At 44.0% G+C, this 22,231-nt stretch overlaps 1 protein-coding gene across 1 annotated transcript in view; it reads right to left on the bottom strand.

Annotated features, from left to right (window-relative positions):
- The window catches only part of SLC37A3 (solute carrier family 37 member 3), a 57,371-nt gene that overhangs the window by 20,199 nt on the left and 14,941 nt on the right, over positions 1-22,231 (bottom strand). Inside the window, exons 3-7 of the mRNA XM_008058165.2 lie at positions 21,795-21,903; positions 15,530-15,622; positions 11,077-11,160; positions 7,523-7,668; positions 2,554-2,650 (exon numbers count right to left, since the gene is read on the bottom strand). Coding sequence (XP_008056356.1) covers positions 2,554-2,650; positions 7,523-7,668; positions 11,077-11,160; positions 15,530-15,622; positions 21,795-21,903 — 529 coding nt within the window. The remainder of the gene's footprint in view (positions 1-2,553; positions 2,651-7,522; positions 7,669-11,076; positions 11,161-15,529; positions 15,623-21,794; positions 21,904-22,231) is intronic.

The following is a 22,231-nucleotide window of genomic DNA, read 5'->3' as shown; positions in this document are numbered from 1 at the left end:
TGAATCAATGAGTACAATTCAGATGTGAAGCTACGAAGCCTAAAATAAAGTAGACCACGAATAAAGGAAGGACTGCTCACGGACACTAAGTGAAGCCAAAGTTCTCGGTGAGCTGTTTAAAAATTTATCGACTTTTTAAAACGGCAGCTTACTTACTTTTAATTATTTTTCAAGTAGGCAGTATATTCACATGATTCAAGCAACAAAAAGTAATACAATGTGCAGTAAAATCTCTCCCTCCCACTCTGCTTCCCCATCAACTCAATTCTCCCAATTTTCAGAACATATAACCATTGTTGCTAGCTTTTACCGTCCAGAGATTGGTTTGGAAAGATACAAGTTAATACTAACAATATATACTCCTTCATTCTCCCCTTTTACACAAATAGCATCATTCACTACAGTTTTTCACCCTTGCTTTCTTTACTTAATACACCCCAAGAATGCTCCAGTGAACTGATCTCCATCAGTACACTGAGAGCTTCCTAAGTCCACTTCACAGTTGCACAGCCTTCCTTTGAACAAATACCACAGCTCAACTAGTTCGCTATTGGTTGACACTGGCTTCAGTCTTTGGCTATTGCAAATAATGCAGAAATAAAGAACCCTGTAGATACATCAGCTATACACGTTTCAAGTCTATTCACCAATCTGACTAATTCCTGTAGGTGGAACTGCTCAGAATAGTTGTAGGTTTTTTGCTTTACTTTGTTTTGTTTTGAGTCGGGGTCTCACTTTGTCACCTAGACTTGAGGACAGTGGCACCATCACGGATCATCACAGCCTCAACCTCCTGGGCCCAAGCAATCCTTCCACCTCTGCCTCCTAAGTAGCTGAGACTACAGGCACATGCTATCACATCTGGCTAACTTTAATTTTTTGTAGAGATGAGGTCTCACTATGTTGCCCAGGATGGTCTTGAACTCCAAGGCTCAGGCAATCCTCCTGCCTCCACATTCCTAAGGGCTGAGATTGCAGGAATAAGTCATTGCACCTGGCATAATATTTTTATTTCTTGTAGAGAAGAGGTCTCACTACATTGCCCAAATTGGTCTCAAACAGCTGAGCTCAAACAATCCTCCCATCTCAGCTTCACAAAATGCTGGGATTACAGGTGTGAACCATCATAACTGGCCAGAGTAGTTGTAGATTGATACTGACCCCTCTAGAAGTTACTTACTCTCTCAACTGCAATGTCTGTTTCTTTAGCTCCTCATAAATGCTACATGTGTTCAAATTTCTGGATTTTAAAAAAAGTTAAAAAACACTCTGGATTTTAACCAAAGTACACAATGTCGTTTTTCTTTTTTTCTGTTTTTTTTCTGTTTTTTTTTGTTTTGAGTCGGAGTCTCACTCTGCTGCCCAGGCTGGAGTGCAGTGGCATGCTCACAATCACCATAGCCTCAACCTGCTGGGCTCAGGAGATCCTTCTGCCTCAGCCCTCCAAGTAGCTAGAATTATAGCCACGCATCACCACACCCGGCTAATTTTGTGACTTACTGTAAAGATGAGAGCTAGCCAAGTTGCCCAGGCTGGTCTCGAACCCGCGGGCTCAGGCAATTCTCTCACCTCAGCATCCCAAAGTGCTGGGATGAGCACTGTGCCTTGCCTGATGATGACAAGGTCTCACCAAGTTGCCCAAGCTGGTCTCAAACCCCTGAGCTCAGGCAATCCTCTCATCTTGGCTTCCCAAAGTGCCGGGATTACAGGCTTGAGCCACTTTTTATTTCCTTTCCATCAACTACATGTTCACATTCTTTACCTTTCTTTCTGCTGATATTTTTCTTATCAATTTGTGGGTACCTGTTATATGCTGAGGTAGCCCTCTATCTGCAACATAAGTTGCAAATGCTTCTTCACAATTGGCAGTATGTCTTATAATTTATTATTATTATTACTTTTTTTTTTATAGAGACAAGGTCTCACTATGTTGCCCAGGCTAGTCTCAAACTCCTGGACTCAACTGATCCACCCGCCTTGGCTTCCCAAAGTGCTGGGATTACAGGCATGAGCCACAATGCCCAGTCTGTCTTCAGATTCTCTTATGGTGCTTTTACCATGAGTAAATTTTTTACATGTTTATCCACTTTGAATTTTATTTATTTATTTATCTATGTTTTTATTTATTTATTTTTTAGTTGGAGTCTACTCTGCCACCCAGGCCCGAGCGCAGTGGCACTCAAAGCCACCACAGCCTTGACCTGCTGGGCTCAGGTGATCCTTCTACCTCAGCCTTCCAAGAAGCTGGAATTACAGTCATGCACCAAGATGCTCAGCTAATTTTTTTATTTATTGTAGAGATGAGGTCTCACCATGTTGCCCAGGCTGGTCTCAAACCCATGGGCTCAGGCAATCTTCTCACCTCCACTTCCCAAAGTGCTGGGATTATAGGCATGAGACTGTGCCTGGCAGTTTGTCCACTTTAATAAAAGCCTTGCCCTACTCAGAAACAGCTTTAGGTGGTTTTAAATGCCACAATGTTATTTCATAAAAAGCAGTATGTATACATACATACACACGACACACACGAAAAAGCTAGGAAAAAATACCTACCTCATAACCATACTGCAGAACAGAAGAAGCTAGGCATGCTCCCAAAATATTGCCCACTGAAGCACAGGCACTCCAGAGACCAAAAACAACTCCTCGTCTGAAATGTAGAACATTGGGAGACAGAGGACAATCGAATCAGAAGGGCTTCTGTGTACATTCAACAAAGTGGCCAAATAGTGAAGGTATTATAAAGAAACATTCTAATTTTTTAAAAATGTATAATATACCAGATAGGAAGAGAAGAAGGAGAATGGGGGGGCACGTGACAACACGAAGGGTCGCTGGTCGACTATCACAGGGAGCGAGGGTCAGTTAGAAGCCCAAACTTCATCTGCAAGCAGCCTACTTATGTAGTTAATCCTCACTTGTACCATTTATGTACTCAATAATAAAATAGAATTTTTAAAAAATTGTTAGCTGGGCGCAGTGGCTAACGCCTGTAATCACAGCACTTTGGGAGGCACAAAGGTGAGAGGATTGCCTGAGTCCAGGGGTTCGAGACCAGCCTGGGCAACATGGTGAGACTTCATCTCTAGATTAAAGTTAAAAATTAGCCAGGCGTGGTGGCACACATCTATAATCCCAAGCACTCAGGCTGAGGTAGGTGAATCACTTCAGCCCAAGAGTTCAAGGCTGCAGTGAGCCATGATTGTGCCACTGTAAACCAGCTGGGGTGATGGAGAAAGAACCTGTCTAAAAAAAAAAAAAAATTACAGTAGTCCTAGAGAGAAATGATTAGCTCTGAATATAGGCAAAAACAATAGGAATAGTGAAAGAAAAAAGATTTAAGTAAATTTTTTAAAGCTCAAATTAGAATGTTATTCTATTTGATATATATAGTAACCCACTAAGTGAGGTCTACCATTATTCAGGTCTTTAAACATTTTTCTAACCTCACTGGGACAAAAGAATTTTATGAACAGGTAGTCAACACCATACAGTGAAAACAAAATCTGTTCAAAAGTCCAGGCCTGTCACTTCCAGCTGGGTAATCAATCACATGCAAGTTGCAAGCAGAAACTGGGTGTTCTTATCTGTAAGAAGTTGTGCTCCTCGGCTGGCTCATGCCTATATTCCCAGCACCCTGGGAAGCCGAGGTGAGTAGACTGCCTGAGCCCACAGGTTCAAGACAACCTAGGCAACTTGGTGAGACCTCATCTCTAAAATAAATAAATAAATACATAAATAAATAAATAAAATTAGCCAGGCATGGTAGCAAGTGCCTACAGTTCCAGCTACTTGGAAGGCTGAGGCAAAAGGATCACCATGAATGTGTCACTCCACTCCAGCCTGGGTGACGAAGTGAGACTCCATCTCAAAAACAAATTTTAAAAAAAGAAGAAGTTGTGCTCCTCAAAGAACAGGGTATAGCCGGGCTCGGTGGCTCAGCCTGTAATCCCGCGCCTTTGGGAGGCTGAGGTGAGTGGATTGCCTGAGTCCGCGGGTTCAAGACCCGCCCGGGCAGCGAGACCTCATCTCTACAGTAAATCAAAAAATCAGCCGAGCGTGGTAGCGCATGCCTGTAATTCCAGCTACTCGGAAGGCTGACGCGGAAGGATCGCCGGAGCCCAGCAAGCGAGGCTGCGGTGGCCGGAAGCGGCCACTGCACTCCAGTCTGGGCAACCAAGTGAGGCTCCAACTCAAAAAAAAAAAAAAAAAGAACAGGGTGCAACAATACAGAAGAAAGGGCTGGATGTTGTACACATGGGAGCATTATTATTACCTAGTCTAAATTTGTCTTTTTGGGGGCAGGGGAGACAGGATCTCATTCTGTGACAGGATCTCACTCCTGTCTCCCCCTTCCCCCTGCAGCCTCGACTCCGGGGCTCAAGAGATCCTCCTACCTCAGCCTCCCAAGTAACTGGGATTACAGGCCATTGTACCTGGCTCCTAGTCTAAATTTATTTTTTAAAAAATCAGGACCCTGACAACCTGAGCTACAACATGACTCATCCAAATTAAGTTATTTAAGGGCAATGTCCTCAGTAGACCTCTTAATTTCTATGGACCCAAATTTTATCACCTGGAAAAGAAGGGGGCAGAACCAGATAGTCTCTAAATTCCTCCAGTTCCAAAGAACCCAATACTCTAAAATCTTAAGTCTATCAAGAGGGTCATGGAGGGATCAGTCAGAAGGTCAGGATGTGGATAACACTAGCTAACTAAAAAGTTGATTTCAGAAGAAACTGGCTTAAATTAAAATGGTGATTTTAATCTGTCATAGTTTCAGTGGACTTTATAGGTTATACTAACCAGAACATCACAGTGCCTAAGCAGTGCAGTATTGATTTTACTCACTAGTGTACTTGTTTAAAAACAAACCACCCAGCCGGGCTCGGTGGCTCGGCCTGTAATCAAGCGCCTTGGGAGGCTGAGGTGAGTAGATTGCCTGAGCCCGCGTGTTCGAGACCCCCCCCTGGGCAACTTAGTGAGACCTCATCTCTACAATAAATCAAAAAATTAGCCGGTGTGGTAGCACGCGCCTGTAGTTCCAGCTACTTGGAAAGCTGAGGCGGCAGGATCACCGGAGCCCAGCAGGTTGAGGCTGCGGTGGCCGGGAGCAGCCACTGCACTCCAGTCTGGGCGACAGAGTGAGATTCCAACTCAAAAAAAATAAAATAAAATAAAAATAAAAACAAACCACCTTACTTTCCAAAGGTGACTGCAATAGCTTTTTTGACTTTTAATGAAGTGGTCAGATTGTTCAGTCACTGCTATCAAAGACTCAGTGTCATCCAATTTATAAAAGCTTAGAAAATAATTATCTCAAAATGATACATGTTAAAACTAGTAATTTTCTTTGCATGATAGGATCTCAGCTGACTTAACCTTTATTTCTCTTTGTCCATTCATATGTTCTGGTTTATTTACAATAAACAAGCATCCTTTGTTAATTTTTAGGTGAACTGAGGTCTCATTCTGTCACCCAGGCTGGAATGCAGTGGCATGATTATGGCTCACTGCAGCCTCAACCTCCTGGGCTTAGGTAACCATGCCACCTCAGCATCCCAAGTAGCTGGGACTACAGGCATGCGCCACCACATCTGGCTAATGTTTTTGGTTTTTTTGTAGAGACGAGGTCTTGCTATGTTGCCCAGGCTGGTCTTGAACTCCTAGACTCAAACAATCCTGCTGTTTCAGCCTCCCAAAGTGCTGGAATTGCAGGCATGAGCAACCACGCCCAGCCTGTGTAATTTTTAGAATTCATGAATGGAAAAAATTACCTTAAAATGTTTAACTAAAAGCAAAAATCCACACATGATCAGGCAACATCATCTAATTCAGAAGAAAGCTAAAGTATCAAGGGGGTGCCTCTTAAAATCCTTTTTTAAAAAATATTTTTAAAAGTCATTATTTTATTTTTTAGTTTTTGAGTTAGAATCTCACTTTGTTGTCCAGGCCTGAACATAGTGGCACGCTCATGGCCACCGTATCCTTGACCTACTGGGCTCAGGCAATCCCTCCCCCTCAGCCTTCCAAGTAGCTGACACTACAAGCATGAGTCACCACACACAGCATTTTTTTTTATTTATTGTAAAGACAAGGTCTCTCCAAGTTGCCCAGGTTGGTCTCGAACTCCTGGGCTCAGGCAATCCTCTCCCAAAGTGCTGGGATTACAGGCATGAGCCACTGTGCACAGCTACAATACAATTCTTTAAACCAATGAACACAGGGTTAGAATAGAAATCACAAGGGCCAGGCTCGGTGGCTCAGCCTGTAATCCCAGCACTTTGGGAGACTGAGGCAAGTGGATTGCCTTAGCCCGCGTGTTCGAGACCAGCCCAGGCAACTTGGTGAGAACTGGTCTCCACAATAAATCAAAAATTAGCCGGGTGTGGTAGCATGCCTGTAGTTGTGGCTACTTGGAAGGCTGAGATGGAAGAATCGCTGGAGCCCAGCAGGTCGACACTGGGGTGGCCATGAGCATACCACTGCATTCCAGTCTGGGCAACAGAGTGAAACTCCAACTCAAAAAAATCACGAGCACACTGAAATATTGTCAGAGCATTCTTACTAAGTGGTGCTTATTCTACCCACAAGACATTTTATAGGTGAATGTTCACAACGTTACAGATTACGTAGATAAACAAGCAAGCTGATAAACAGGAAAGCTGCAAAACTGAGAGGAGCAAGCCAGAGCACACACTCAGCTTGGTGGGTGGACAAGGTCTGCTGTGTGCACTGGTCCTCATAAGAAAGAGCAAACATACAAAAAAGTACTACAGATGAGATCAATATGTACCTGACAAGTCCCAGATATCTATCTAGGAAAAATGACAAAATTCCACATTAATAATATTCCTAAAGTCAGAGTACAACAATGATAACAAAGCCAAGGTCTATGGTGACTTCAATTTATTTTCTATCCTATAAATTAAGTGTGACTCTTCCTCCATGGCAGCCTAGAAGAAACTTTAGTAGGGACCTACTTGTATCCCATGGTCCACACCACACATACAAAGTCAAAGAAGGTTTCCCATTTGAGTAAGCCCAAGTTCAGCATTCTTCAACTGAGTCTTATTAGAGCCCTTGTTACGTGACCTTAGGCAAGTCACATAGATAACTTCTGGCCTCAATTTCCTTGTCTTTAGTGTGAAAGGGTTAAACTAGATCATTGAGTCTCAAAAAAAGGAAAGGTAAAACTCAAAGGAAGACATATGATGGACAGCACATGAGATTTTTATATTGTCTAAAGGGATGGTAAGTTAAAATATATATATAATGAAATTGAGACCTATTGCCTCTAAGCCTGACTACAGTCTCCAGAGCATTAGGAATGTGTCCCCTGGGCTGGATCATCTCTAAGGTCCACACCATTTCCAACACATAATGACGTGAACTGTCCTCTCCTTGAACTATTCTGACTTTCTAAAATAGAGGAAAGATGTGTGGTGTCTTTGACAAGTCTGAGTAATCCAACATCAAAACCACTTAAACAGAGAAATCAAACAGGAAGGAAGTGGCATACCCAGCTTTTCCAAACCAGTTGCCCATAATAGCAACCACACAGGGCCAGCCAGTGGACTGCAGCAGGCCATTCACAATCCACAGGCAGCAGTACAACCATTGATTGTAGAAGTGCAGCCATTCTGTGAGCGTGCCAAAGACAAACACCTTAGAGAAGGAGGAAACAAAAAGGGACATGTAACATTCACAGACACTGCCAGGAGACTCAACTGCCCCCACACTTATGTTTCTGAGTAAAGACTACATGAAGGAGACACTCAGACCACCAACATCTAAGAGACAGCAGCCAACACTTACAATGGTCCTGCTCGGAGCCAGTACTGTGGGGCAACCACCAAATTCCACTGCCAGAGAGGTAAAGATGTTAAATGACATAAAAGGCACTAGCCCTCCAACCTGGATCTTCAACACTAGAAAGTTCATTCTTCCTTTTCAGCTCATTTTACGTCTATTTCCATCTCCATCTCCCATGTGTGTAGAAGGAAGTAGCCAATCCAGAGGGCTGCTGTGAAGATGAACTGAGCCCATGTAAGCAAATGCCCTTGGAACAATGCCAGGCACTGCTCTGGGCAAAGGTACCAGGTGAGTGTCAGCCACCACCATGACTGGATTACTAAGTTAATCGGTGTAAGTGAAACCTATCTAATTCATGATCTGCTAAATTATTTAGTAGTTTTCAACAAGTGTCTGCTTTTTTCCAGGCATTTTGCTCAAGTAGACATCTTATCTGCAGCCGAAGTGTATTTTAGGAATACTTTGCATGACTAAAAAAATAGTATGTATAATACTGTTTAGTTCCCGTTGCAAGACATTCTGGAATAAATAAAACTGTAAGAACAGTAAAATGGTCAGTGGTTACCAGAGGCTGGGGGAAGGAGAGGTAGTTACACAACCATACTTATTTGAAGTTTGTTTTGCTTTTTTTTTTTTGAGTTGGAGTCTCACTCTGTTGCAGTGGAGTGCAGTGGCATGCTCCCAGCCACTGCAGCCTCAACCTACTGGGCTCTGGCGATCCTTCCAGCTCGGCCTTCCAAGTAGCTGGAACTACAGGCATGCATCATCATGCCCAGCTAATTTTTGTGATTTATTGTAGAGACGAGGTCTCACCAAGTTGCCCAGGCAGGTCTCAAATACCACAGGCTCAGGCAATCTACTCGCCTCGGCCTCCCAAAGTGCTGGGATTACAGACTGAGTCACCGAGTCTGGACTGTTTTGCTTTATTTTTGAGAAACAGTGTCTTGCTCTGTCATCCAGGCTGGAGTACAGTGGTACCATCAAAGTTCACTGCAACTCTGAGCTCCTGGGCTCAAGGGATCTTTCTGCTTCAGCCTCCCAAGTAGCTGAGACTATAGGCATGGGCCACCACACTCAGTTAATTTTTCTTTTAGTTAGAGACAAGGTCTCTCTGTGTTGCCAGGACTGGTCTCAAACTCCTGGTCTCAAGTAATCCTTCTGCCTCAGCAGAAGTGCTAGAATTACAGACATGAGCCACTGCACCTAACTGAAACTCAGAACTATACACTGTGAGTGTGCCAAAGACAAACACCTTAGAGAAGGAGGAAACAAAAAGAGGGCAAGTTTATATATATACTTTCATTTAAAAATATATATATATAAAAACAAAAAAGTCTGTACGCAGGCTTAAAAATAGTATCCATATATGTGTGGACAAGCAGCTTATAAATAAACTGTTTCAGTCTCTAAGATTTCAAGGGGGAAAAAAAGTCAGGCTCGGTGGCTCAGCCTATAATCCCACACCTTTGGGAGGCTGAGGTGAGTGGATTGCCTGAGCCCGCGGGTTCGAGACCCGCCTGGGCAGCGAGACCTCATCTCTACAATAAATCAAAAAATCAGCCAGGTGTGATAGTGCATGCCTGCAATTCCGGCTACTCAGAAGGCTGAGGCAGAAGGATCACCGGAGCCCAGCAGGTGAGGCTGCGGTGGCCGAGAGCGGCTACTGCACTCCAGTCTGGGTGACAGAGTGAGACTCCAACTCAAAAAAAAAAAAAAAAAAATCAAGGAAAAAAAAGACTTGTCCAGCCGGGCTCGGCGGCTCACCCTGTAATCCCACGCCTTCGGGAGGCTGAGGTGAGTGGATTACCTGAGCCCGCGGGTCCAAGACCCTCCTGGGCAACTTGGCGAGACCTCATCTCTACAATAAATCAAAAAAATTAGCCGGGCGTGGTAGCGGGCACCTGTAGTTCCAGCTACTTGGAAGGCTGAGGTGGAAGGATCGCCAGAACCCAGCAGGTTGAAGCTGCGGTGGCCAGGAGCAGCCACTGCACTCCAGTCTGGGCAACAGAGTGAGATTCCAACTCAAAAAAAAAAAAAAAAAGATTTCTCATGCACTCAAATGGCAGACATTGAAAAACAATAAAAAATCGTGGTCTAACTAAACTCCATGGTTTCATTTAATCAAAAATTCCTTACTAGAAGCTAGTAAGCAGATAAAGATGAATCGGATATGGATCTTGTCCTGTCTAGCAATTTATATGCCAGGTATTGCTCCAAATGCTTCACATGTAGAAACTTACATAATCTGCACAAAAACCCAGGAGGAGTTAACATGCATATCCTCTTTCCCATATGAAGAAGCTACAGTGCAGAGAAGTCATCAGCTAGGAAACTGCAGAGAAGGAACAGAAACCCAGGCTGTTCCAGAATCTGTGATCATAACAACTATGCTACCCACACATAGGGAAAGTAAGACTGAAAAAGAAATAACAAGGCTAAGTGGCAGACAATTTCAAGTGCCTGCAAAGAAACACAGGCACGGGAGCTAAGAGGGAATGACTGAGTACTTCCGGGAGTGGAGTTGGTAAGGTCCAGCTTTCTAAGAGGTGTCATTTGGCCAATGACTTGAAGGAGACAGGGAATTGGCCATGGAGAACTGAAAAGAGGGGAATTCAAGGCAGGAAGAAGAGCAGGTAGAAAGGAGGAAGATGTTAGGGGCGTGGAAGTAGTCTGATGTGGCTGGAGCAAAGGGACAAAGCAGAGTAACATATATAATTGTAAAGGCAGACCAGATTTTAGAGGGTGCTGAACACCATGCTAGTCATTCAGACTATTTATTGGACTCTGCTGGGTCCTGAGAGTCAAGGAAAGGAAGCTGATCAGAAGCATACTTTAAAAAGACTCAACAGAGTGTGCTGGCTCATACTCTGGGAGGCCAAGGCAAGAAGATTGCTAGAGTCCAAGAGTTCAAGACCAGCCAAGGCCACAGAGGGAGACCTCATCTCTACAAAAAATAGAAAAATTAGCTGGGCATGGTGGAGCATGCCTGTAGTCCCAGCTACTCAGGAAGCTGAGGCAGGAGGATCACTTGAGTCCAGGATTTTGTGGTTGTGATTGTGCCACTGCATACCGGCCTGGCTGACAAAGTGAAACCCTGTTTCAGAAAAATTAAAAGTCCCAAATAAGTGAAAAGGCAAACTTAAGATTAATATTACCATTCTATTCTATATAGAGAAGTAGGGGGTTTACTTGAATTCTAGAATACTTGACCAAAATAATAATTATTATTATTAGCATTGTTATAACACTTTTCCAACTTACCACTAACGCAGAAGAGCACATGCCAAAAGACAGAACCCATCGTAAATTTAGCCGATCTCCAACGATGCCACTGATGAAAAGGCCCTAAAAATAAAGTATTTTATTTTACAACGCTAAGTAATAACACAGTTGAAAAAAGTGCTGGGCACAGTGGCTCACACCTGTAATCCCAGCAACTTGGGAGGTGGAGGCAAGAGGACTGCCTGAGTCCAGGGGTTTGAGACCAGCCTAGGCAACTTGACGAGATCTCATCTCTACAATAAAAAATAAAAATAAAAAAAAGCCGGGTACAGTGGCTCACGCCTGCAACCCCAACACTTTGGGAGGCAGAGATGAGAAGATTGACTGAGTCCAGCCTAGGCAACTTGGTGAGACTTCATCTTTACAATACATTAAAAAAATTAGCCAGGCATGGTGATGCGCACCTGTAGTTCCAGCTATTTGGAAGGCTGAGAGGGAAGGATCACCTGAGCCCAGCAGGTCGAGGATGCGGTGGCCGTGAGTGTGACACTGCACTCCAGCCTGGGTGACAGAGTAAGACTCCTACTCAAAAAAAGGAAAAAAAAGCAAAAAAGTAACATGCATGCAAAGCAAGTGAGGTAAACAAACACTAAGATTCTTTCAAATGAACTCATTCACATGCTTAGACTAGCTGTGTATGTGAGTTTCACAATTTTCAGGGAATGGCAAGGTCTTCTGCACACTCCACTTTAAACACACCTAAGTTCAGCGCCAACTTTGTTTTTACTTGAGTCTCTAACCGAAAAACATAACAAGAATGACTCTACTAATAAGATTTCACTTTCTAGAATAGAGTCATTTCTAAACATCAGTTATACAAGGGAGAACCTCAAAAAAACTAGAATTATTTTTTGGAAGGCAGGCCCCTTGTAGGACAAGATTCTCCGCTAAGTAAGTATTCTAGAAACCCATCAGTATCACAGTACTAGCTAGCATTGTTGTGAGAGGCTGCATCCAGCTTCAGTGAATTTTTCTTGGAAATTCTTTCAACACGTTTGCCCATTTCATGATGAATGATTTACAAGCATACCTGTCCACATAGAGTGTGCAGAAATTTTTTACCAAAAACGGCATAAACCTCATTCCCCACCTTCCCTATTCAGCTGATCTCACCCCAAGTGACTTTGTTTTCTTTCCCTGGATGAAAAAAAGTCCTGAAAGGGAAATGTATTGCTGATGTGGAAGAGGTGAAACAAAAAATGGCAGAAACACTAAAAGGTATCAAAATTGACAACTTCAAAAACTCTTTTGAGCAGTGAAAAAAGCATCCAGTAGGTGTATTGCATCAAATGAAGAATACTTTGAAAGTGACTGAAGCTTAAACATGTAAGAATACATAATTTTTTATAAATTCTGGGGTTTTTTCGGTCCCCCCTCATAAGTTCTCCCAAAGGGATTCCTCCCAGCTATTTGCATTCTGAGTTAAAATGTGTTATCACATTCCTGCAGTTTAGTTCCCATCTTGTAAGAAGTGGAGCAGAAGCTTCTAGGGCACCCTCACTGCCTGTTTAGTCTAACCCTTGGGTTGCATGACATCCCAAGGCAAGGAGAGTGGGCAGGCAGAGATAATAATTAGCTGGAGACAGGTACAACACTCTGCCTTCTGCTCTCCTCCCACAGAGGACAGGAAATAAAATGCTTCATGGCAGGAAGTAAGGCTGAAGACCTCAAGGGTAACACACTTGAGGTTTCTTCCATAATCTATCTTCCATAAACCTATCATACTTAAAGTTATTCAATTAAATGTCCTGACTTAGAAGCTAAATTCAGATAGGACCAAGTATTTCTAATAAATCGCCTATCTCTATATCAGAGAAAATGGAGATGACAAATCAACTCTCTTGTTCTCCGAAGAGGCGCATGTGAGCACTGGAGAAGTCTCATGTTCTACAGCCGCCCCCACATGGTCTCATGCTCTACAGAACAAAGGGGACAGAGAAACCCCCTTAACTCTGTTTCAGATGGGACTCAATTTATTCTGCACTTTCAGAAAGCAAAAGGCCTGGAGGTTACAGAAGGAGATGCAGCTCAGGCAAAGAACTATGACCACAGATTTTTCATGGCACTTACCTTTCATCTCCTAAATCTACGTAATCCTACAGTAAGTATAGTCATCCCAACTCTATACACGAAGAGACTAAACATCAATTTTACTTCAAAACCAGGCTTGGCATAGCCGGGAACCATGGCAGAGCTGGTCTTGCCAAGAGTCCACACAGCCTCGACAACAGTCCCCGAAAGGAACGGGTGGTTCTCAAAGAGGAACTGGGAAGGCTCCAGCCAAACCCAGAAACTCCAAGTTGGGATTCTGTAAAAATGGCCAAGGTGAGAAGCTGGGCCTAGTGGAGAACTGAGTTCTGTTTCAACTGTTTCTGTAAGCTTCTTCTTTGAAGAAAAAAATACTCAAATAATTACCCAAATAAATACCTAGAAGCTACGTGGGGACTTTTGCCCAGCATTTCACATTGCCTGGACATTCATAATCAAAAGTTTTTTTAGAAGTGGACACACTTTAAAGACAGGAAATAGGATGGCCGGGGAGAAAAGGACAGACTACCCCAACAGTCCACGGCCCCAGCTGTCACCACCACTGACCCCACAACTCAAATTCTGTAGCCACACAGCCATTCCTACAGCCAGTCAGAGATGCAAGCTGCCCCATGAAAAATAGCCTCAGATACTGAACTTCCCCTTGTCACCTCGTATGGCTCCCATGACACTGCCCTCGACAGTCCTCTTCCTTCCTACCACTCCATCTCAGTCTCCTTGTCCTTCCTTATCCCTACTGCTTCTAAAGACTGGAAGCCCCAGGGCTCAGTCTTCATCCTCTTCTCTAGCTGCACCTATTCTCCTGATAAACCAGTCTCACAATTTTTTTTTGAAGATAGGGTCTCTGTCACCCAGGCTGGAGTGCAGTGGTGTGATCACAGCTCAGACAGTCCCAAACTCCTGGGGTCAAGCGATTCTCCCAGCACAGTCTCCTGAGTAGCTGGCACTAAAATTAAAAATTTAAATTTTTTGTAGAAACGAGATCTCAGGCCGTGTTTGGTGGCTCAGCCTGTAATCCCAGCACTTTGGGGGGCTGAGGCGAGTGGACTGCCTGAGCCTATGGGTTCCAGATCAGCCTGGGCAACTTGGCAAGACCTCGTCTCTACAATAAAAATAAAAATGGCTGGGTGTGGAGCCGGGTTCGGTGGCTCACCCTGTAATCCCACGCCTTTGGGAGGCTGAGGTGAGTGGACTGCCTGAGCCCACAGGTTCGAGACCCGCCTGGGTAGGCGAGACCTCATCTCTACAATAAAATCAAAAAATTAGCTGGGCGTGGTAGTGTGCACCTGTAATTCTGGCTACTTGGAAGGCTGAGGCGGAAGGATCGCCGGAGCCCAGCAGGTCGGCCACTGCACTCCAGTCTGGGCGACAGAGTGAGACTCAACTCAAAAAAAAAGATGCTGAGGTTTGTATCTCCAGCCCGAACCTTTACTTGAACTCCAGATCCACATAACCAAGAGTCTGCCCTTCAATATTTGGGTAGGCATCTCAAATGTTGTGTGTCCAAAAGTGAGTTCTCCAGAGCCTTCTCTTTCCATCATCTTCTACTCTGTCATGACACTTCCACCTTGGCTTGTCCTTAACATCATTCTTTTCAATAGGGAAATAAAAATTATTAGCTTTACTCTAACACATAGCAACTTGACGTCTATTACTGCTACCCTGGACCCAAGCTACCCTAACCCTTCACATCACAATTTAAGAGCCTCAGTCATCTCCTGCTTTCAAGTCTCCTCTCTCAGGCAGCAAGAGCGCCTGTGCTAATCTAAGTTGGGTCCTGCTGCTGCTCTGCTCAAAGCCTTCCAGAGGCTCCCATCTCAGGGTTCAAGCTAAAGCTCGACAAAGGTATCAAAGGACTACAGATCTGAGCCCCACTACCCCTCTGGCCTCACTTCTGCGACTTGTTCCCCTCACACTAAGCCCACTCACCTCACAAGTCTTCACTCAAATGCCCACTTCCTCAGGGGGTGTTCCCCAGCTATCCTACTTAAAATTCCAAGCTCACCCAGGCCCACTCAGTCCCCTTTCCCTGTTTTACTTTTCTCCATAGCACTTATCACCTTCGAACATACACTATAGTTGGTTTGTTTATAACAATTGGTTACTGATTATCTCCTCTAGCTCCCAACTCAAGAATATAAGCTTCATAAATGCATGGGGTTTTTTGTGTGTTGTTCATGATAAACTCCCACTGACACATGCTAGCTGCTCAACAAATATTTATTGTCAAATGAATGAATGACACAAAAGATGAACTTGAGATATACTAAACTCCTCCTCAGTCGGCAAATTTGAAATCTCTTACAAACTTCATCATACTCAGAGTTATTCTCTTTTACACTTTTCTTTCACTTAAAGCCCTAGATCTAGATCTAACACTTACCACGGCATAGGAGAAGAGGAAGATGGTATCCAGCGTTCCGAGGAAGAGAGTGGCGTCCTCTGCACTGGGAAATAAGTGGTTGCTGCTCCAGATCTACAGTAACACAACAGGAAGTCAGCCCTGCCAGCACCTGCTGCAGCCACACAGTTCCAATAGGCTGGTGAGGACAAACACCAGATCCTACTTCCCGCGCATTCAGAAAGTTCTTTAACTTGTGTATATGTGTGTGTGTGTGTGTGTATTTTTTTGAGTCAGAGTATTACTCTGTTACCCAGGCTGGAGGACAGTGGCACACTCGCGGCCACCACAGCCTCGACCTGCTGGGCTCAGGTGATCCTGATGCTTCAGCCTTCCAAGAAGCTGGAACTATAGGTGAGCCCCACCACACCCGGCTAATTTTTTGATTTACTATAGAGATGAGGTCTTGCCAATTTGCCCAGGCTGGTTTTGCCTCCACCTCCTAAAGTGCTGGGATTACAGGCATGAGTCACCACACCTGGCTTTTAACTAGTATATTTATTTTACTTTTTTCACTTTTATTATTTTTTACTGACATATAATTGCACATATTTACGGGGCACAGCGTATGTGCCAAGGTAGAGGATCACTTGAGCCTAAGAGCTCCAGACCAACCTTGGCAACTAATGAGACCTCATCTCTATAAAAAAAATTTTTAAATTAGCCATGCAAGGTGACATGCACCTGTAGTCCCAGTTACTTGCGAGGCTGAGGTGGAAGGATCACCTGAGCCCAGAAGGTTGAGACTGCGGTGAGCCATGTTAGTGCCACTGCTCTCCAGCTTGGGTGACAAAGTGAGACCTACAGATCAGTGGTTTCCTTGGATTAGGGGTAGCAAGAGCTGACTATGGTTTTGTGAGGTAATGAAAAGGTCTTTATCTTGACTGTGATGGTAGTTACAAGACTGTATGCGTGTTTGTCAAAACCTGCAAAACTGTACACTAAAAGGTATGTAAAAAGCATGGCTTAATTTTTTAAATAGAAAAATATCTTTACATTAACCTACTTCAGTCAAATCAAAGTCTTGCTAACTTTATTATCCTTCTGGCCTGGTACTTGGAAAATTTATCATCCTAACTCTAATCCTAACTATTTGTTACCCTAGAGAAGCCACTCATCCCAACACTTCCCAGCCTCTGGGTAGGCACACACAGGACACAATCTTTGTACAACACACTGGGGTAAACTAAAGAAGCTACTCCACTCAGAGGCCTATGGACATCTGCCGGCCTATAATCGGGAGGCTATTCTAAGCCCTACCTGGCAACTCCAAGGGCTCAAAGGAAGGACACCTCGGCCCACCTACAATCATTCATGGCAAACCAGCTGAAAACATCTCAGAACCCCAGTGGCCCGTCTACAGATCTGTGAAACGGGGGAGTTCAGTCCTATCTAACCACAAAATGCCATGCATAGATATATGATTCTTTAGGCAATATTTATATTCTTCAGGCATGTTTAAATGAATCCAGTTTTTAAAATTAATCCCTTTAGGGTAAAAACCAAGTCTTATGCATATTTATATAGTGTCTAACAGTGAAAAGAGTCCATGGCTATTTTGTAAGTGTTTTTGAACAAATTAAATAATGTCCATTATTTCCATTTTAAAGAAAGACAACAGAGCATATGAAATCAGGTCATGAGAGGAACCACTGAAGAACCACGTTGCCCAGGCTGTTGCTTTGGGGTTTTTTTAAAGGCAGGACTTGCTGTATTGCCCAAGCTAGACTCAAACTCTTGAGCTTAAGAGATCTTCCAGCCTTAGTCTCCCAAGTAGCTGGGACAACAGAAGTACACCACTGCACCCAGCTAAAGGATCTCTAAGCCGGGCTCGGTGGTTTAGCCTGTAATCCCACGCTTTGGGAGGCTGATGTAGGTGGATTGCCTGAACGCGCAGGTTCGAGACCCGCCTGGGCAACTTGGCGAGACCTCATCTCTACAATAAATCAAAAAATTAGCTGGGTGTGGTAGCGTGCGCCGGTAGTTCCAGCTACTTGGAAGGCTGAGGCGGAAGGATCGCCGGAGCCCAGCAGGTCCGAGGCTGCGGTGGCCGGGAGCGACCACTGCACTCCAGTCTGGGCTACAGAGTGAGACTCCAACTCAAAAAAAAAGAAAAAAGGATCTCTGAACAGACTTTGCAACAGACTGAATTTAAAAACAGACATGAAAATCCACAGTACAAAGTAAATTTACACTGGAAAAAAAAGAAGACATGAGGGATATATATATAAATTATCCTCAATTTTATCAAGGGCTATCAGTGGAAAAAAGACTTAAGTTAGTCTGTATAATTTTCCAGCCAGGCACAATGGCTCACACCTGCAATTCCAGCATTTTGAGAGGCAGAGGCGCAAGAATTACTTGAGCCCAGGAGTTTAAGACCAGCCTAGGCAACATAGCGAGATCTCGTCTCTACAAAAAAAATCAAAAAACTGCCAGGCGCGGTGGCTCAAGTCTGTAATCCCAGCACTTTGGGAGGCTGAGGCGAGAGGATTGCCTGAGCTCGGGGGTTCAAGACCAGACAGGGCAACTTGGTGAGACAGCGTCTCTACCACCCAATGTTTAATGAAAATCTCATTTTTTTCTTTTTGAGTTGGAGTCTCATTCTGTCGCCCAGGCTGGAGTACAGTGGCACGCTCACAGCCACTGCAGCCTCAACTTGCTGGGCTCAGGCAATCCTTCCACCTCAGCCTTCCAAGTAGCTGGAACTACGGTGGTGTGCCACCATGCTCGGCTCATTTTTTAATTAATGGTAGAGATGAGGTCTCACCAAGTTGCCCAAGCTAGTCCTGAATCCCTAGACTCAGGCAATCCTCTCATCTCGGCCTCCCAAAGTGCTGGGATTACAGGCTTGAGCCACCATGCCCAGCCCATGCTTCTGATTTTAAGAATCCTTTCTACTTTGGACAAGAAAGGTCTCAGAGGTAAGCTAGAGCTAAGACAGTTACACATCCAGAAGCACAGAATGAGAGAGGAACACACCCTAACCATTCCACTCCCAGTAGCAGGCCTCAGGAAGAAAGACAACCCACACTTAAAGTATAAAGAAAGGAAAAGAAAGTCAGCACAGCTCTCCATGAGGACAGCCACAAAGCAAATACAAAGATCTTCAGGACAGGTCAGAACTTCACTTCCATACAACCAACCTAGCCAAGCTACTTAATCTGTAGTTCTGAAAACCCAGAATGGTGATACCTAGTTCAACAGCAATTAGAGTAAGTAAATAAACAAATAGGTACTCGACAAAAAGGTGAACATTCATTCAATGAGAGCAAACAATGAGATGTGTGGTCTCTGGCAGAAAAGAATCTAGAAAGGAGCCAGGCTCGGTGGCTCAGCCTGTAATCCCACGCTTTGGGAGGCTGAGGTGAATGAACTGCCTGAGCCTGCGGGTTCGAGACACGCCTGGGCAACTTGGCGATACCTCATCTCTACAATAAATCAAAACTAAAAAAAAAAGAATCTAGAAAGGACTGCTCTGCTCATAAGGGTGGGCCCAGCTGGCATGCAGGAAGTGGGTTTTGGGAGGTCCCTATCACACCTGATAGGAGGAGCTAACTGCCTGAGCTGCTTGTACAAACAATGTGGCTGTGCCAGATCCCTGGTTTCCTTCTGGAAGCCTGGGTTTTAGTACATGCCAGATTGAGGTTGCCTGTATGACCAGCCCCAATAAGACCCCGGGCACTGAGTTTCTAGCACACTTCCCTAAGACAGCACCTTTCACACATGTTGTCACAACTTGATGACTCCCTGAGAAAAGGCTCTCGGAATCCTGCACCTGGCTTCCTCCAGACCTCACCAGCCAGCCTTCTCCTTTTGCTGATTTCACTTTGTATCCTTTCACCATAATAAGTCATAGCTATGAGTTTTTATACTGAGCAGTATGAGTTCTCCTAGTGAATCAACCAAACTACAGGTGGGCTTAGAGACCACTTAGTTTAAAAACAAAGGCAAGACCAGCCTGGGCAACATGGTAAGACCTCTTCTCTACAATGAATCAAAAACTTAGCTGGATATGGTAGCATGCGCCTGTAATTCCAGTTACTTGGAAGGCTGAGGCGGAAGGAAGGATCGCCTGAGCCCAGCAGGTGGAGGCTGCGGTGGCCATGAGCATACCACCACACTCCAGCCTGGAAAACAGAGTGAGACTCCAACTCCAAAAAAAAAAAAAACAAAGGCAGCCTTAGGCAGTAAAACCAGAAACATAGTACCTAAATCCAATCTTACTTTTCTATATATTGGTTGGACTATATCTGAAATATCTACACTTAGTGCTCGGTGTCACTAAACTACAGCTGTTCTGTCCAAAAACGAGAAACTTCAGAGACAGGTAAGAGTTTTCTTCAAAGAGTTGAGTAAAAATATAATTATCTGCCTCAGAACACAGTGAATTTCTCCTCCCTAAAAGCATTAAAAAGCAGAAGCAGGATGATTATCTTTCAATAATGACAAAGCAAGATTCTATCCTTTTGGGAGGCAAGGATGTATGACCTCTCGAAGGCCTCTTCCATCTTTATGATGTGTGATCCTACATCAACGAGCCAGTGAATGGTCACTTAGACTCAGGTCTAAAATCCAGCCCATGAGTCTCCACATCTTTCCTTTCAAAAGTTCATGATAACTTAAATTCCAGAAACACTGCACAGAAGCACCTCCACTAGAAAGAAAGCTCCCCTGCCATTTTTTTTTTAATTAGAAAATATAGTTTGTTTAGAAAGTAAATTTGACACAGAAAAAGAGGAGATTCACCTCCCCAAGGTAGGGGAAGGGGCCAAACCAGGAAACATGGCCTGGCCCTAGCTCAAAGAGTACTCGGCCACACCATAGCATAGCAAGGCAATGGCTCCTTTTTTTTTTTTTTTTTTTATTTAATCTTCTAGTCTTTTTTTTTTTTTGTATCCCTGGGGTCTAGAACAATGTTTATGCAAGACAGCACTCAAGAAGTAATTGACTAAATAATTTATTCACCTATAATATATATTCATATAACCTTCAAACCTCTTATCAACTTTGAAATGATCTAAATAGGGGAAGAAGCCGGGTTCAGTGGCTTAGCCTGTAATCCCGCACCTTGGGAGGCTGAGGTGAGTTAATTGCCTGAGCCCGCAGGTTCAAGACCCTCCTGGGCAACTTGGCAAGACCTCATCTCTACAATAAGTCAAAAATCAGCCAGGTGTGGCAGCACGCGCCTGTAGTTCCAGCTACTTGGAAGGCTGAGGCGGAAAGATCGCCGGAGCCCAGCTGGTCAAGGCTGTGGTGGTCGGGAGCGGCCGCTGCACTCCAGTCTGGGCGACAGAGTGAGACTCCAACTCAAAAAAAAAAATAGGGGAAGAAAAAAAAGTTTTTTAAGAGTGTCAGTGTCTCCCAGGCTGGAGTGCAGAGGTGATCACAGCTCACGATATAGCCTTGAACTCCTGAGCTCAAGCGATCTTCCCACCTCAACCTCCCAATTAGCTGGAACTAGAGATAAGTATGCCAACACTCCTGGCTAATCTTTTTAATTTTTTTGTAGGGTGGGGGTCTACGTTGCTCAGGCTGGTCTCAAATTCTTGGCCTCAAGCAATCCTCCTATCTCTGTCCCCCAAAGGCTAGAGTTTCAGGTGTGAGCCACTGTACCCAGCCAGGAAATAACTATTATGAATATTTGAATATCAACATTACACTGTATAATACAAAGTATGCAAGAGTTCAGGGAAGGGCAAAATCAGTAGAAGCTGGAAAAAACTTGATTGCAAAAGTAGTGTTTTATCTTGACACAAAAGGAAAGGTAAGCATTAGACCGGTAGAATGGTAAAAGACATGTAAAAGATAATTGCAGAAATCTCAAAGACAGAAGCGAGACATGTACTTGGGAAACTCAATGAAAAAATAGCTTCACCGGAACTGGGTGCTTTCAAAACAATGGAAAACAAGCTGTCTGGATGGGTACAATGGGTCTGAGGTGGAGCAGGCTTTGAAATCAGTAGAACACTTCGGATTCCATGCCATAGGGAAGCAGTAAGCTATTTCAGAGTCCTAAGTAGGTAAATGATGCAAAAAAGAACTTAAGAACTTAGGGGCCAGGAATGGTGCCTCACATCTGGGATCCCAACACTTTGGGAAGCCGAAGAGAAAGGATCACTTGAGGATAGGAATTTGAGACTAGCCTGGGCCGCATACTGAGATCCCATCTGTATTTTTTTTTAAAAGAATTTAGGGGTGATCAAGTCCCCTTCTGAAATCCATCTCAGCACTTTGTTCTGCTTACCTCTACAGGCAATTCAACTGATGTGTTGAAAGCACTCGGGGTCCACTGCTCAGAGATACTGACTTTGACATTGCTGAATGTTTTTCTTGAAGCATGCAGCAATGAGTAACTACAAAACAGAGAGAATACAGCTGAATAAACAGCAAAGAAAACAACATTCAATAAAGTCACAGATAAAAGCCCATTTTTAAAATCCAATTTAATAATTCTTCTCTTTTTAAAAAAGGTACTGCTTTATAAGAACTATCAACTGATACAGTCTTTGCTCTAAGCAAAAGAAAAATAACTAGCTGTCTTCATTCTGAGGCCACATTCATTCCTAACTTCTGCCTGGAACTAGATGATGGAGTTGTGACTGATTCCTCCCACTCTGAGTCGTGGATGCAGAGCTGAAGAAAATGTTGAGTCTTGGGCAACCACTTGCCACTTGCTGCATG

Source organism: Carlito syrichta, unplaced genomic scaffold, assembly GCF_000164805.1.
Source record: "Carlito syrichta isolate Samal-C Ts95f unplaced genomic scaffold, Tarsius_syrichta-2.0.1 Scaffold303235, whole genome shotgun sequence".
Taxonomy (NCBI): domain Eukaryota; kingdom Metazoa; phylum Chordata; class Mammalia; order Primates; family Tarsiidae; genus Carlito; species Carlito syrichta.
The sequence above is the reverse complement of the archived record's forward strand: the minus strand, read 5'-3'. Positions and strand labels throughout refer to the sequence as shown.